General features: G+C 38.9%; 1 protein-coding gene across 1 annotated transcript; it reads left to right on the top strand.

Moving 5' to 3' along the window:
* Nucleotides 1-8,936: 8,936 nt before the first annotated feature.
* On the top strand, nucleotides 8,937-16,705 carry LOC108666953 (UDP-glucosyltransferase 2-like). The gene is made up of 6 exons (XM_018153927.2): nucleotides 8,937-9,797; nucleotides 10,036-10,162; nucleotides 13,727-13,825; nucleotides 14,386-14,509; nucleotides 14,973-15,192; nucleotides 15,447-16,705. The coding sequence occupies exons 1-6, from the start codon at nucleotides 9,106-9,108 to the stop codon at nucleotides 15,730-15,732; spliced, it is 1,548 nt and encodes a 515-aa protein (XP_018009416.1). The 5' UTR covers nucleotides 8,937-9,105; the 3' UTR covers nucleotides 15,733-16,705.
* Nucleotides 16,706-16,816: the final 111 nt, after the last annotated feature.

Raw genomic sequence — 16,816 nt, 5'->3', positions numbered from 1 at the left:
ACATCTAGATGTGTATAAGAGACAACAGTTACTGTCGTTTGCCTGCTTTTCGCCTGCTGCCAGTTACTGCCACCCGCCTGCTGCCAGTTACCGTCGTTTGCCTGCTTTTCGCCTGCTGCCAGTTACTGCCAGCCGCCTGCCGCCAGTTTCTTCACGGAGCAGAAAACAACACAATTAGCGCCGGCACTCACACGCGGTATTTGTATCCTGCCTGTACGCTGCTGATGTTCTTTAGCTCTCAACCCGAGCTGTTATTTAGTTTTATGAAATAAGTAACTTTTCATCAACATAACATAGTAATACCGGCGCTGAAGAATGGGCCGGCACAATTAGCCTTTTGCTGATCCTTATAATATTTAGACCTGTTGCTTGGAAATATTGGTGACCGGTCATTTGACCAGATCTATTCAAAAGAGCCGTTAAAGCTATGTAGCTGGTCAATTAGTAACATCAGGATCAGAATGCCCTCTTTGTTGACTAAAAAATATGCCTGTTTTTTTCTCACTTTAAATCCAGGAAAATGCACAATTAATGTTATAATCTGTAAACATATCCCTGTCTCAAATATCCGAGACGGCCAAACGTTCGATTGCATGAACCCTCAAGACGCTTGATAATTTAATCGCTTTACTTGTCAATTTAAGTTCATTCTAGACTTACATTAAGTTAAAATTATGCACATACATACATACATTAATAATAAAGTGTGCGTTATATATGCACTTTAGCTATAATTATATAAAAATAAACTTTGAGAAATTTGTTATGCCATAATAGCGGGTATCCCGACATTACGGTAGCAATTGTACACGGACCGGAGCTTACCATAAATATATGGACTAATTATTATATGCATTAGGGTTGTTGACTCTCATATCCTCGTCACTCGTCTCCCTCTGATGTATATCTTACGTGTACATAGGGATTGCTGCTACCTTAATGAAGTACTTTATGGCAGTGCGTGATTCGTTACCTATAGATTTATTATAGCTGACGTGTAGAACCAACAGAAAAGTATTATATAAACCTTGAATATAAAGTACAAGTAAACGTATATGCTCTAACTATAAGTTTATATAAATACTATTGAGATTAACCTCCTCAATCTCGGAACATGAAATTATTTAACCTCTTAGATATTGCAAGCCTCTTCCATTCACTTGCCAAGCTTCCACTTTAAAAGGCATCACATGAACCAAAGCTCGAGTGCCTGGCAAAGTGAATTTCCACAAGGAGTTCCCGAGATTATCGGGCAGCTTGCTCGCTTTAGGAAGATTTTTCGTGGATTTTTTTGTGAGTTTTGGGTGAAATGTCACATCTGGCCGTGACACGCAATTCTAGGATCGAATTTTCTTCGCTCACTTGGTTTAGAGGGATGACTACAGCAGTCGGAGGGGAGCTAGAGACAAGCTAATGAGACTCAAAATGCGTGCTGTGTTGTTAAACAATTGTATGTCTTAATCTTAATTGTAACCTTAAAATGATTCTATCAAAATACTAAAAAGAATATGTGACGTTCAGATGGACATCAGGTTCGAATTTAAATCCAATTTCTATCCGTGCCAGAGATTTTTTGTTGCAATTTCACCAGACAAATACTAGAAAAAAATAAAACTCAGTACTCACTGCAGTGACAGAGAGCGCATTTTCTCGTCGACGAAAACGTGAAGTCTCGGACGGACAGACAGACGTACAGACGGACATGGCGAGCACAATAGTGCATTTTTTTTCATAAATGAGAAAATGCGCTAAAAATTATATGACGTTCAAATAGTCATAATGCATGCACTGTCGGTCTAAAGCGGACCAAAGACAATTGTATGAGGCCAAAATGTTAACCGAGCAGCAAAAACGCTGTTTCAACCATTAATTTTCCTCCTTTAAATACTCATTTAACTCATTATTGAGCATATTTGTTTTGTGAGTCTCGGTGATTAACTTTTGCCCGCGCTGGAATGTCAGAGCTCCTGGCGTAGCTGCCGAGGCTGAAGTAGATGACGCCGTGGTCGCCGCTGCTGGCGACGAACTCCTCCAAGTCCTGCGGCAGAAAATATTTTTTGTTTTAAACATTACTTTGGGGAATCACAACTGCGAAATATTATTGATTTATATAAATACGCCTTTCTTAGATGGAGCTGATAGAGAAATATCAGCGTGAAAATAACTGGTTTCTTCATTCATTATTCGCGACGTTGTATATAAATGTTAAGCTTGTTAAAAATGTCATCACATTAATCAATAAATCGTTGCGTACAATGTTTCGGGTTAGGTATGAAGAAATCTATCCCTTTGATTCGTACTAATGTATTATACAGGCAATCGAAAAATTTAAAACTTGACGATATGTAGAAATTTCAGCTTTTAAAATTCACGAATAGGGCACTTGTCCACGATGAACGTCTTTTTAAATCTACATTCGCCTCTCTTGTTCCTCAACATTCCAATAACACCAGGGGCATGCGTTTTAAATTACCTCCGATTCGGTTAGAAATTTAAAGAAACGGTATAGTATTTAATTGTGTTAAATATTTTAATGAATTGCCTGATGATTTTAAAATAGATTATTCTAAATTCTTTTTTAAATGCTAAATTCCGTAATTTCATTCTTCCAGTATTAATTTGACTTCGATTATTATGTAAGATTTTGGTAAATTGCCTTTGTTATGTTCATTTTTAGTCTTCATGCTAGTTATTCCTAATTCAGTTTTATTAAAGGTTAGTTTATCAGGATTTTATACTCAAGTTACTTTCTGTTCCTCATTGACTTATCCCACCGTCATTATATGTTATTGATCTTTTGATTGTAATGCGGCCTGTGAAGCTTTTCAGCTTATATGGGCATGAATAAAGCGTAGGTAATTCTGACTATTTTATATTATAATTGTTGAGCTTTCACTGTGCGATGGCATGATAGTATCACGGTTAGGGGTTAAATGAAAGATGAGTCTTCTGCTAAGGTTTACTTTAACACCGTAACTAAAAGCGGCTAGAACCTGCTCAAGCCGAAGACAAGAAGCTAGAAAGCGATAGGAGAAGCGTGGGTGCTTCCTCTTACAGGGAAATAAAGCAAGGGACATAAAAGTTCGCTAGAATCCGACAACTGGCAGTACATGTTACAGATAGACGATACGTTTATTCTAACAATAATATTGAAAATATCTGTGTTGTGAAGTAGAGAAATGCAGATGAATTCGACAAACATACTAGATCATTAAATCGGAGATGAAGAAATATGAGCATGTTGGAAAATTCAAATTTAAAACCGATATTGTTGAAAAATCGATAAAATTTAACGGAAATTTTAAACTTTTGCCTTCATCTATTTTAAACAATTCACTGAGATTTCAAAATTTCGATACGTAGCAGAACCTGTGCAATTTAATGAAAAATTAAACCTTAAAAAATAAAGAATGATCCTAATTTTGGGAGAATCGCTTACATTGAATTTTTCAGAAAATCTTTCTAATTCACACCAAAGTTTTGTTTCCCTACATGATATATTAAAAAATTGATCCCAATTTACGAAACCTCATTTCCAATGAATTTAGAATTTTTTGCGCCCAAATTTTGTCCATCCGCACGGTGGAGTTTGTGGAAGCTTTCCGAAGGCTGCCACATAAAATCATATGGAAATATGAGGCGGACGACCTCAACCTTCCCCCCAACGTCCTCACGAGGCCATGGCTTCCCCAGCAGGATATTCTGGGTAAGAGTTCGACTTTTTAACTTCTTATATTCCAAAATTCAAGCAAATCCGTTCAGTATTGTAGGAGTTATATGAGTGTTTCGGTTGAGCGTGTAGTTAGGTTTTGCGTTTGAGTCCGCAGGCGAGTTCGCAGGCGGGTCCGGAGAAGTGTCGATTGAGTGACTTTTTATTTGATATGTGTCCCAGCAATTGTATTCTTATTGTGAAATGCTTATCGCTCTATGTTACTTTAAAAAATAACTACTAATTAAATTAAAATCCGTTTAACTGTAAAACTTTCCTTCCAATCTGAAGTGTTAAATAAAAATGCACATTTTTAGTTTTGTTCGGAATTTTTGTTAGACGCTGCCGACAACAAGATCCTCAAGCACATTGAAACTAAACGTGGTATTAAAAGTATATCAAAACGATCAAATTTCATGCCTTTTTATCAATTAACGAAATACAAGTTTTAACTGTGATATCTGAACCGTTTCAACAGGTCCAACAGTTCCAAAAACGACTCTGAACATCTTTGGTTTCTTCACTAACATAAAACATATAAGTATTCAATGTTGAAAATTTTTGGTAATCGTAAAAACAAAATCGAAACATTCTTCGAACAGGCCACCCGAAAACTCGAGTATTCATCTCGCACTGCGGCATCATGGGTGCGCAGGAGGCCAAGTACCACGGCGTACCAGTGCTCGCCGTACCAATCGCCTTCGACCAGCACCGCAATGCCGCGCGGATGGTGCGCCAGAAAGTCGCAATTTCGCAGTCGTGGAACACGGTCACCGCGGATCAAATTGGAGATGCTCTCAATATCCTCGTTAACGACACAAGGTGAGGTCATTAGGTAAGGTTTCTATTAATATAAATCCTTGCGATACACGTGCCCACTGCAGGAGCGAAGTGGTTTTCCGACATGCATATAGCTGTGTCCAGGTCTTCGGACGGGGCATCTGATCATCAAACTGATTTATTAAATAGTCAAAAAATTAGGACGAATTAAGGAACAAAATCAATCTTTGAGCTCTACAAATCATCAGAATATGTATATCTCTGTTTTCTAACTGCATCTTTTAAATCTGCAGCTACTCGGAACGCCTGCGTCGCACGTCCGCCGTCCTGCAGGATCAGAAGGAGAGTCCCGCTGACCGCGCCGTGTGGTGGGTAGAGTACGTCATTCGGCGCGGGGGGGCGCCGCACCTGCAGTACCCCGGCCAGCGCCTGCACTTCCTGCAGTACATCTGTGCAGATGTGCTGCTGTTTCTCGCTGTCTGTACTTACTTTGTGTACAGACTGGCTAAATGCATCCTGCATTTAGCCAGTCTGTACTGGTGCCTCAGTAAAGGTTCGAGGCACCAGTTCTTCAGGAACTGGTGCCTCGGTAAAGCCAAACCACAAAAAACTAATATTAATTAACTTTTTCTGAGACTAAGCGGAAAAATAATTAACGTCAATTATTTTTTACGCCACTCGTTCTCAAATAATTCTTAGAGTTTAAAGTTTTTTTTTGGGCATTAGCTGGAAATTCACGAATATTATTCTTTTATCGCAAGAATGGAATTTCGTCGCTTAATTGAACCTTTTAGTTCTAGGTGACCTAATAATTACAGGTGCAACAATAAATTTCCACTGTTGAATTATTTCAGAAATTCAAATTTGTTGTTGTTCAGAAAAAAATTCTTCCATGCGTTGAACTTTCAATGCCCATGCATTGAACATTCATGTCCTTAAACTTTATGACACCAATATTCATTTTTGTCCACTCAATGCCGAGCTAGTGACCTTTCAAATCATAATTGATATTGATAACGTCCATAGTTTGCATGATCACTGAAGTAAAGTATAACGAATCATAAAAATCCATCCGATTGAAACAAGGCATGAGAATTTACTGTCGACAGCGTTATTGAAGTTTTCAAGTTGACGTCGTCCCATCTGTCAAGTTAATAAGGTGAATATCCCACTCAAAAATGCATGGTGCAGACGAATTAAGGTTGTAATATCATTCCGCCAGCCAGATATTCCAAAATGAATTTCTCTGACTGATAGGCTTAGAATGTTGAGTGATGTTGCTCCCGGGATGACGAAAAATTGATGACTTCCCGAGTGGCCTATTGCATTTGATAAATTTTTGTTCTCATAAAAAAGTGGAATTTTGTATCCGATTATTTCGTTTCGGTGAAAATTTCAGCTTGAAGTAAACGCAGGGTGCACTAGGAATGATAGTCCCAGAAATTCCAAACTCAATGTAGTAATATAAATGTTATTTCGGATAGAAGTAATCACGAAATTCAAAATCACTGAAAATATCATTTGAAAAAATATATGTGTATGTTCATATTTATGTGTTAGCTTGAAGATCAGAGCATGCTTTATATTAACAATCTCCATATCTACGCTTTTTCAATGAGTCGACAACAATTTCTTGCTAACGCCGGGAGATAGAGAAGCTGGTTAACAAATGGCATTTTAATGGAATGCGACGCTTCGAATATACACTATTCATTATCAAGCAGGTGAAAGGGTTTTAAAACACTTCACTTACGATAGAACTTTTGGAAATGACATTAGTACAAATCAAGGGTATTGTAGATACAATTTGAAATTTAAGCTCAAAATTACTCTGAAAATAATATCAGCGTCCGGACGAATCCTGTAGTTTGGAGGTTGATAACTGGAGACTCGCTCTTGAAAATGAGGGCCTCAGCTATCGCCAGTCTCGATGGGTCGGGGCACCGCATAACTATGCTGGTGCAGGCCTCCAATGTCGCTCGGGTGATGGTCTCATTGTGAGCCTCCCGCATGTGGTTCTTAGGTCCTCCAGATTGTAGGTGGCATGTGAGTCTTCGACTTAAGGTCGTGCTAGTAAGACCAATGTAGTTTACATTTTGAAGAAGTCTGCAACCTTCTTTATAACACGAAAATTAATAAACAACATTAGTTTCTTGAAGCAGTTCAGGTTTTTTATAGGGATTATTATCATACGATTTTTAATCTTTTTTTTAGTAGTTCAGAAGTTTAATTTTTTCGTTATCCGTTCTGCTCTTGATATTATTATGAATGATTGACTGTAGGACTCGTTCACCTACTTCGTAGATGAACGATGTTTTGGTACAAGATTGTTGTAACGGTTCCATTACAAATTGATATACTGTTGATTCGGTTATTTCTTGACCGATAATTTGATATTTCAGTGCCGACCGTTCTATTTGAAAACCCATTATTTACTAGGATTTGTTTACACGATCTGAGTTCAGTGCAATTAGCACTTAATATATATAGAAATGGCAATTTGTGATTTTGTCCAATTTTACGGGTAAACTTAAGACTGAATCATGTTCCAAAGCTCTTTGCAGTTCAATCAAGTGCTCTTCGTTGCGAATGGCAACGAAAATGTGATCTACATATCAACAATTAAGCTCAGGCTTGATCTGTGCATCGAGAGGAACACTCGATTTTCTAGTTCACACATATTAATTAGTGAACAATAGGGAGAAGTGAGTCAAGTTCACGACGAAGAGTTGTGAGGAGAGTGAGCTCACTATGAATTAGCAATTGGGAGAATTAAGTCATGTACACAACGGAAGAGGGACAAGGAAAGTGAAATCAAAATGAATGAGCAACAATAAAATTGAGTAAAATTCGAAACAACTATGATACTGTAGTTGCCATAATTAAATTATACGTATGAAATCTATGTAAACATGGTGAGATTCCGTTTGATCAACCGAAACAAGAAATGAAGGATGTTCTTTGGTTTGAAAAAAACAACGAAGATGATCATTCTGTAAAATTTACATTTCCCTACTTTATTTCCTTTTAAATAATACCATTTGGATAGAAACCAAATTAAAATAAAATTAATATCAGGTCTACAAGTAGTCCAAAAAATAGTCTACTCCAATTTTTCGATACGATTTGATTTACGCTGATAATATTTTGGATTGCATTTTAATAGTATTGATATCGACTGCATTTCCTTTAAAACAAAATTTGAGAGCTTGAAAACAATTTTAATTAATATCCTTTACCAAATATTTAATGTTCGATATGTGTAGACATTCATCACTAAATCGTCATTTTAATCTATTCAACTCCATTATTACCTCTAACATTCAAAGGCGGCGCTTGGTAATTTATTTTTTGCTTTGCGAGTGACTCCTCCCACCAGACAAATGACGTTGAAGCAGCATTGAAAAACCCGTTAATTTAACCTAAAAACTATTAAATCAACGTTGATTTAACGTTAGACGTCAGGTGGGCTATACCGTTTGGAAGTCCTACGCTGCGCAAGTATTGAAAATTAAGAACTGTAGGTTCTTCAACCTTATAAGAAATAATTCCTTTTATTTTTGTGTCCAACGACAGAGAAATTATGCTTAAGATTGAAGAAATTATGCTCTCCAGCAAGAGTCTTTTAATTTAATGTCACGTCAGTAATATTCAGTCTAAGATTCTCAGTCCACGCTGCATAGTAACCGCGTCTCGATGAGCGTGTGAGACACCGATTGTTCCCGTCGTAATTTTCACATCATAAAGACGATAACCAGACACTGTCTGGCATTCAGCAATTATCACTGCAGCGCATCAATTAATCACGTGACTTGCATTCAAGTAGTTCATGGCTTAAGTCTTGTATTGAAACATTACTTATCTTACTGCTATCGTTAACCGTGATAACTATTCTTCATTAATTAGGTTAACTCTTCTCCAAGGAATATATTTGCAGAGAACCTTTTAGATAAACGCGTTAATTTTCTTAAGATTTTTGAGAGTAGTTAATTTGATCATCTTATATTTAATTGCCACACTAATAAAATAGTTGTTTTCCTCCAATAATCTTCAGTAATATTTTTAATTTACCTGTGTACACGCATTCTTATCATTTGTTTGCATCAATCGCAAAGCAATTAGGAATTTTAAAAGTGCAGAAAAAATGTCTAAATTCCCTGATTTTTATTGCTGAAGGAAATTGAAAAGAAAATGGAATGAATTTGTTTTTTTTTTATTGCATTTCCATCGCTAAAATTTATTTTTCCGATTAACCTTTGTAAAAAAAAATCGAGAATATGTTATGAGTGACCTCAATGTTCTCCATCATGTTTTAGCTATGATAAATGCAGTCTTGAGACTTACAATATGACTCGCAACAGTACAGTACACTCGCCCTACTGCCGATCTCTGATAAGCTATCAGTTGTCACAGAACATCTGCTCATCTAGTTTGTCTCGTTAGTAGGCAGCGGGATGATGAACTCAATCGTCAGTTTAACAAAAGCGTTCCTCCAAGGAAGTCACTAAATAACTTTTACATTGCAACAAGTTTCCGCGAATATCTGAAATAGATAAGTAATCCGAATACCCTTTGGTGATATTACTGGACAAATTTACTCGATCATCTGACAAAAAATGAGGTCGATTGACACATTGCACTTCTTAGTTTATTTCATGTTGCTGTTCACGGTGCCAAAACAAGTGTGCAGTTACAAGATTCTAATGGCCCTCCTTTTAGAAAGTGATTCAGTTCATTTTTTCTACACGAAGATTGCACGGCATTTGATTGAAGCGAACCATTCAGTCACGTTTCTGACCTTCCATGACTCTTCTTTTACTCATCCAAATTTTGTAAACGTGAACGTTATGGAAGGAGAACCTCCGTTGAAAGGTAACGCTTTCGACATGGTGGACTTTGAAGGAGCCATCGACATTTTCTACGCTGAAGTTGCAAGGATCGGAACTCGGTTGTGGGAAAACCAAGATAACAAAAAAGTGTTCGAGAACCGCCACGAGTTCGACGCCATCATAACATCGGCCAGTGGAAACAGTATTGTCCTGCCATACGCAATAAACTTCACGGGACCGCTTATACTGATACAGAATGCAGGTGTTGAATATATCGCGACTGCTTTCTCCGGGAACTGGCTGCCACCCTCTGTGGTGCCGTCCATTTTTATGCCGTACGATGAGTACATGAGTTTCTACGAGCGATGCATGAACTTGTTAGACTTGTGGAAATTCTACCACGGAGAAATAAGTTCCTGGTACGAGTTTGAATCCAGTTTTCTAGAGAGCTATTTCCCTGGGATTGGCGACATCTCAAGGTTGGTGTTTTACATGAAGGAAATTTTCTGTCGCGAAAGGCTGCATAATTCATTTGGATATAAAATTCAAAGTTCATGTTTTATTGTAAGTTAATCGAGTTTCTTATGACGACTGTCCCAGGCAATAAACAACTGTGAATATCTTAGTGATATTTATCGACTTCTTACTTAATTAAATCATTTTGCTTTTTCTATAACATATTCCAACATGTTACTCATTTTAAGCAAACCTTACCAGGTTCTACGGACAAGCCTCCCTCACCCTCATCAACGGCCACCACGCTCTGGACAACCCAGTGCCCCTCCTGCCCAACCAAGTGGAAATCGGCACTTTGAATGCCCATACTCCCAAGCCTCTGCCCCAGGTGTGCCTAGAGATTTTCATCAGATTTTTTCCATAATTTCTGCCCAAACATTCTTATAGTGGCTTATGTTTCACTGAAATTGACTTAGAATGGGCAAAATCGCAGTCCAAGATTTGATGAGAAAATCTATTTAGATTTTAATCTAAAAAATATTTCGGTCAACTATTGATACTAGTGTAACCGGAAATACCGCCGCGAAATTGAAATATTAACAGGTAGCGTGCCGACTTGGTGGAGACTTTCGTACTGATTCTAGACACAAGGGCTAAAGTGTCGTTCTTTGGTCCGGCTCTAAATTCCCTTGCGTTGGAGAGAGGAGGAATGAACACAAGGAAATGTTCGTAGTGCACTAATAATCTTCAGGCAAATTTCAAGATTCTTCATACGAGGGCGCACAATTTTTTATGCGTCTTAGTCCAAAAGTTCACGGAAAAAGGCTTGACACTTCAGGAGTACAAACAGCCGAGAAACCAAACATTATGAGCCCTAATACTCAGCTGAGAATAACAAAATGGATAGCAAATGGTACGGGAACTAACCGCACCGAGATGCCAAAAATCCAGCCACAGAGACTAGGGGTTCCAGCCCTAGTGCACCACGCAAGAATCACAAAATGGGCAGCAAATGGTACGGAAACTAGCCGCACCGAGATGTCAACGATCAGCCGTAGAAACTAGGGGTTCTAGCCCTAATGCCCCTCGCAAGAATCGTAAAATGGACAGCAAATGGTACGGAAACTAGCCGCACCGAGATGCAAACGACCAGCCGCAGAAACTATGGGTTCTAGCCCTAATGCACTGCAAGGATCACGAAGACGGACAGCAAATGGTACGGGAACTAGCCGCACCGAGATATCAACGACCAGCCGCAGAGACTAGGGGTTCTAGCCCTAATGCACTGCAAAGAATTACAAAGACGGACAGCGAATGGTACGGCAACTAACGGCACCGAGATGCCAATAACCAGCCGCAGAAACTAGGGGTTTTAGCCCTTATGCACTGCAAAGATTACAAAAACGGACAGCAAATGGTACGGGAATTAGCCGCACCGAGATGCCTACGACCAGCCGCAGAGACTGGGGGTTCTAGCCCTAATACCCTGCCAAGAATCACAAAAAGGACAGCAAATATTTCGGGAACTGGCCACACCGAAATGCCAACGACCAACCGCAGAGACTATGGGTTCTAGCCCAAATGCACTGCAAAGAATCACACAGATGGACAGCAAATGGTACGATAACTAGTCGCACCAAGATGCCAACGACCAGCCGCAGAGACCAGGGGTTCTAGCCCTAATGCACAAGGGTCACAAAAACGGGGCGGCAGTTACGCCTCGAAAGCACGACTATCGGGGGGGTACGAACCCCCAATGAGCAGCTGACGATTTACTCGCGAGCGCAGAGGTTATTAGCCTCTACGACACGAGGGTGCGAATGGTACGGCTGTTAACCGCCCAACGCAGCCAAAATCTGGAACTAGCCAAGAACTCCACCTATGCCGTTATTATGACCTTACCTTATGACCTTATGATGAGTTTAGAACGTCGTAGTCCACGGTCACGCTGATGCGCCGCCTTCTCACGCTGATGCGCCGCCTTAGAGAAAGAGACTCTCATGCTTAGAGAGTCCGTTAGAGGAACTCATTAGGAGTTATTTCCAGAATTACGGTGGAGTTTATTCTTGGAAGCCCAGATCTGGCTCCTTGAATTCGAATCGAAACATGTGCATCCCAACCCAGTACCACTGAGCACACACAACTTTCCCGCAAGGGGTAATTCAGCTAAAATGAGCTTACCTCAACACCCCGTTACAATGTACAAGAAATAGGCTACTAAAATCGTCTATATGCGAAAAAGTATATAATAGAGTATATTATAATTAAATAGAATTATAATATAATCCTTTGGTCACATAAGGATTAGTGAAAGTTGATATAAGAATGAATAACGCTCGAGGATAACCAACTCGCGAGCGCGTGAGTCGATACCAGTTCGTCAATAGACTAGACAAATGAATATAGACCAAGCATTATCAAAAACAATGAGAAGTATTATCACCTTATAAAATCATATAAATAAATAGTTTACCTTTTGACAACATGACTACAAGTTATATCGACTTACTTTTTATAGAGCATCTACCTCTAAGATGTCTATCTTTCCTTACACAAGATGGCAAAGTAGCCGTCTTTACTTTAAAGGGGGGTATACGTATACCCTAAAGTCTTCGGATTTGGCTTTTCCGGTTTTTAGTCTCACCTTAAAGCTGACATTCTGCCCTATCCAACGGAACCATTACCATCTCTGTACATTGATTTATGCGTTCACGACAGATCATGAAAGGGGGGGGTGGGGGTGTTCTTTAGCAAATAAGATAGGAGGTATTTCGCTGCACAGCACTTTAAATACAATGTCTGCTCGAGGTGCAGCTCAGTAACCCGCCTGGCGTCGTATGAGGAGGTGTGCATGCAGTCGCTCCCATCATCCTTGAGTGGAATCAAGCTCCAGTAACGTTTAGTTTCGTATCCTTGCTACATTTAGTGCCTATTGCGATGCGCGCGGGACTTTGTCGCGCTCTGCTGAACATTCACATTTATTATCACGGCAAACCTATCTCCTCCTAGAGTTTTGAAGCTGCAGCGATGAGCCATATACCATTCGATTTGTAAGGACCATACCTATCGAGTTATTTAGCCTTTTTTTAGATTTGTGTTAGTTTGGATTTAAAATGGGGTGGATGGGGAAAAATTTGAAGAAAATTAGAAGAAAACGGTAAAATGCGTGTAAAAACTAAGGCAAAAAAAGCTCGATAACTCGATAGGTATGGTCTTTACGAATCGAATGGTATATGTTTCATCGCTATAGTTTCAAAATCTAGGAGATAGATTTTTAAAGTACCCCCTTTTTTGTCCGTTTTCCATGAATTTCACGTTTTCTATTAATTTTCCCGAAAAAATTATACGAACAAAATGTGCTTGTATTTCGGATTGACATATATGTGTGTGAAGTTTCAGAAAGATCCGTTAGTAAATGTGGAAGTTTTTCTTCTCTAGAGGTTATACCCCCCCCCCTCCTTAACGATGGTAGCGTAGATTGACAGCACTTATTCTCGTACAACAGTAAATCATTACGATAAACAAAGGAGATTCCTCGTTTAAGTCACGAAATAAAAATAAGCTTACGCCTTCCTTAGTCATACAAAATAATATCACAATAAATCAAGATTGAAGGTCGCTGCCTCCACAACAAAATACACTCGCATTACTTCAGCTCATTCTAGCTCATTCAACATCAAAACTCTAATCTTATAATGAAGTCGGATCTTACAAGTCCAGCCAATTCTACGTTCTCAGAAAAAAAAAAATATTTCGCGGAATTCAGGCTCCGTCATACAAGCATGACATTTTTAACAGGCTCAACATTTGAAACAATGTCGAAAATAACGGAAGAAAAAAGGATGTGCAGGACTTGAATGTGTAGAAGAATAGCGTTTTTTACGGCTCAATAATATTTCGCAGTTGTGATTACCCAAAGGAATGCTTAGAACAAAAATATTTTCTGCCACAGGACTTGGAGAAGTTCGTCGCCAGCAGCGGCGACCACGGCGTCATCTACTTCAGCCTCGGCAGCTACGCCAGGAGCTCTGACATTCCAGCGCGGGCAAAAGTGAGTCATAGAGACTCGCAATACAAATATGCTTAATAATGAGTAAAACGAGTATTTAAAGGAGGTAAAGTGAATCCAGTTTAGGGATTGGTTAAAACAGCGTTTTCGCTGCTCGATTAACATGGCTTTGTACAAATATGTCTATGATCCGCTTAAATACCGATAGTGCATGTAAATTCTACGAACATACTAAATCAGTAATTCGGTTATGAAGAAATACGAAATTTGTAGCCGAGCATGTTAAAAAATTCGATAAAAATTTAACGGAAATATTCAACCTTTGCCTTCATCTATTCGAAATAATTTACAGAAATTTTAAAATTTTGATACGTAGCAGAACAAGGCAATTTAATGAAAATTTCATCTGAAAAAATATGAAGAATGATCCTAATTTAGGAGAATCACTTACAATGAAATTTTTTGAAAATCTTTTGAATTCACAAAAAAGTATTGTTCCCCTACAAGATATATTAAAAATTGATCCCAATTTACGAAAACTCATTTACAATTAATTTGGAAAAAAGTTTAATTTGCCCAAAAAAACTTTGTCCATCTTCAAGATGGAGTTCGTGGAAGCTTTCCGAAGGCTGCCACAGAAAATCATATGGAAATATGAGGCGGACGACCTCGACCTTCCCCCCAACGTCCTCACGAGGCCATGGCTTCCCCAGCAGGACATTCTGGGTAAGTGTTCGACTTTTAATTAACATTTGACCGAACAATTGTATTCTTATTATGAAATACAAATCGCCCTAAATTACTTTTAAAAAATAATTAATAAATAAATTTAAATAAATTAATTAATTTAACTGCCAATCTTTCGTTCTGATGTGATGTGATGAATGGAAATTTTGCTTCATATTTTAGTCCTTATATGAATTTTTCTTCTGACGCTACGGACATCGAGATCCTCAAGCAAAGAAAAACTAAACATGCTATTAAAAGTTCATCAATATGATCAAATGGCATGCCTTTCTATCTAAGCAGCGAAACAAAAATTTTGACTGTGATATCTGAGCCGTTTCAACAGCTCCAACAGTTCCATCAAAGACTTTAGACATCTTTGGTCTCCTCGCTAACGTGTCAAGTATTACGTGATTAAAATTTTTGTAATTGCAAAAACAAAATCGAAACATTCTTCGAACAGGCCATCCGAAAACTCGAGTATTCATATCGCACTGCGGCATCATGGGTGCGCAGGAGGCCAAGTACCACGGCGTACCAGTGCTCGCCGTACCAATCGCCTTTGACCAGCACCGCAATGCCGCGCGGATGGTGCGCCAGAAAGTCGCAATTTCGCTGTCGTGGAACACGGTCACCGCGGATCAAATTGTTGATGCTCTCAATATCCTCATTAACGACACAAGGTGAGGTCACGGGGAAAAGTTTCTATTATTATTATGTCATCGCGATATACGTGCCCGCTGCAGGCGCAGCAAAGTGGTTATCCGACATGCAAAAAACTGTGCCCAGGGCTTTGAATGTGGCATCTGGTCAACTGATTTATTGAATAGTCCATAAATATGGTCGAATTATGTAACAAAAGCAATCTTTCAGCTATACAAATCATCACAATTTGGGTATCTTTGTATCTCTCTAACTGTATTTTTTTCATTTGCAGCTACTCGGAGCGCCTGCGTCGCACGTCTGCCGTCCTGCAGGATCAAAAGGAGAGTCCCGCGGACCGCGCCGTGTGGTGGGTAGAGTACGTCATACGGCACGGGGGGGCGCCGCACCTGCAGTACCCCGGCCAGCGCCTACACTTCCTGCAGTACATCTGTGCAGATGTGCTGCTGTTCTTCGCTGTCTGCACTTACTTTGTGTACAGACTGGCTAAATGCATTCTGCTCTACTTCTTGAACTGGTGCCTCGGTAAAGCCAAACCACAAAAAACTAAAATTAATTAAGTTTTTCTGAGACTAAGCGGAAAAATAAGAAACGTCAATTATTGTTTACGCCACTCGTTCTCAAATAATGCTTAGAGTTTAAAGTTTTTTTAGGCATCAGCTGGAAATTCATGAATATTATTCCTTTATCGCAAGAATGGAATTTCATCGCTTAATTGAACCTTTTAGTTCCAGGTGACCTAATAATTACAGGTGCAACGATAAATTTCCAATGTTGAATCATGCGTAATTTCAGAAAAAAAATCTTCCATGCATTGAAATTTCCATGCCCATGCATTGAACATTCATGTCCTTGAACTTTCTGACACCAATATTCATTTCGTTCACTCAATGCCGAGCTAGTAACCTTTCAAATCATAATTGATATTGATAACGTCCAGAGTTCTGATGGTTACAGAAGTAGATTAACGAATCATAAAAATCCATCGGACTGAAACAAGTCATGCATGAGAATTTTCTGTCGACAGCGTTATTGAAGTTTACAAGTTGACGTGGTCCCATCTGTCAAGTTAATAAGGTGAATATCCCACTCAAAAATTCATGATGCAGACGAATTAAGGTTGTAATATCATTCCGCCAGCCAGATATTCCAAAATGAATTTCTCGGGCTGATTGGCTTTGGCAAGTGGAATGATGTTGCTCCCAGGATAATGAAAAATTGCTTACTTGCCTAGTGGCATATTGCATTTGATAAATTTTTGTTCTCATAAAAAAGTGGAATTTTGTATCCGATTATTTCGTTTCGGTGAAAATTTCAGCTCGAAGTAAACGCAGGGTGCACTAGGAATGATAGTCCCAAAAGTTCCAAACGCAATGTAGTAACATAAATGTTATTTTGGATAGAGGTAATCACGAAATTCAAAATCACTGAAAATATCGTTCGAGAAAATATATGTGTATGTTTATATACGTGTGTTAGCTTGAAGACCAGAGTATGCTTTATAATAATAACAATCTTCATCTACGCTTTTTCAATGAGTCGACAAAAAATTTTTGCTAACGCCGGGAGATCAAAAAGCTGGTTATCAAATGGCATTTTAATGGAATGCGACGCTTCGAATATTCAATATTCATTGTCGAGCAG

Source organism: Hyalella azteca, unplaced genomic scaffold, assembly GCF_000764305.2.
Source record: "Hyalella azteca isolate HAZT.00-mixed unplaced genomic scaffold, Hazt_2.0.2 contig5248, whole genome shotgun sequence".
Taxonomy (NCBI): domain Eukaryota; kingdom Metazoa; phylum Arthropoda; class Malacostraca; order Amphipoda; family Hyalellidae; genus Hyalella; species Hyalella azteca.
This window is presented reverse-complemented; position numbering and strand designations above follow the sequence as displayed.

Coding starts and splice junctions, on each gene's coding strand:
- LOC108666953 (XM_018153927.2), top strand. CDS start 9,106: ATGAGGTCGATTGACACATTGCACTTCTTAGTTTATTTCATGTTGCTG. Junction 9,798..10,035: donor GGGATTGGCGACATCTCAAG/GTTGGTGTTTTA, acceptor AAACCTTACCAG/GTTCTACGGACAAGCCTCCC. Junction 13,826..14,385: donor ACATTCCAGCGCGGGCAAAA/GTGAGTCATAGA, acceptor TCCATCTTCAAG/ATGGAGTTCGTGGAAGCTTT.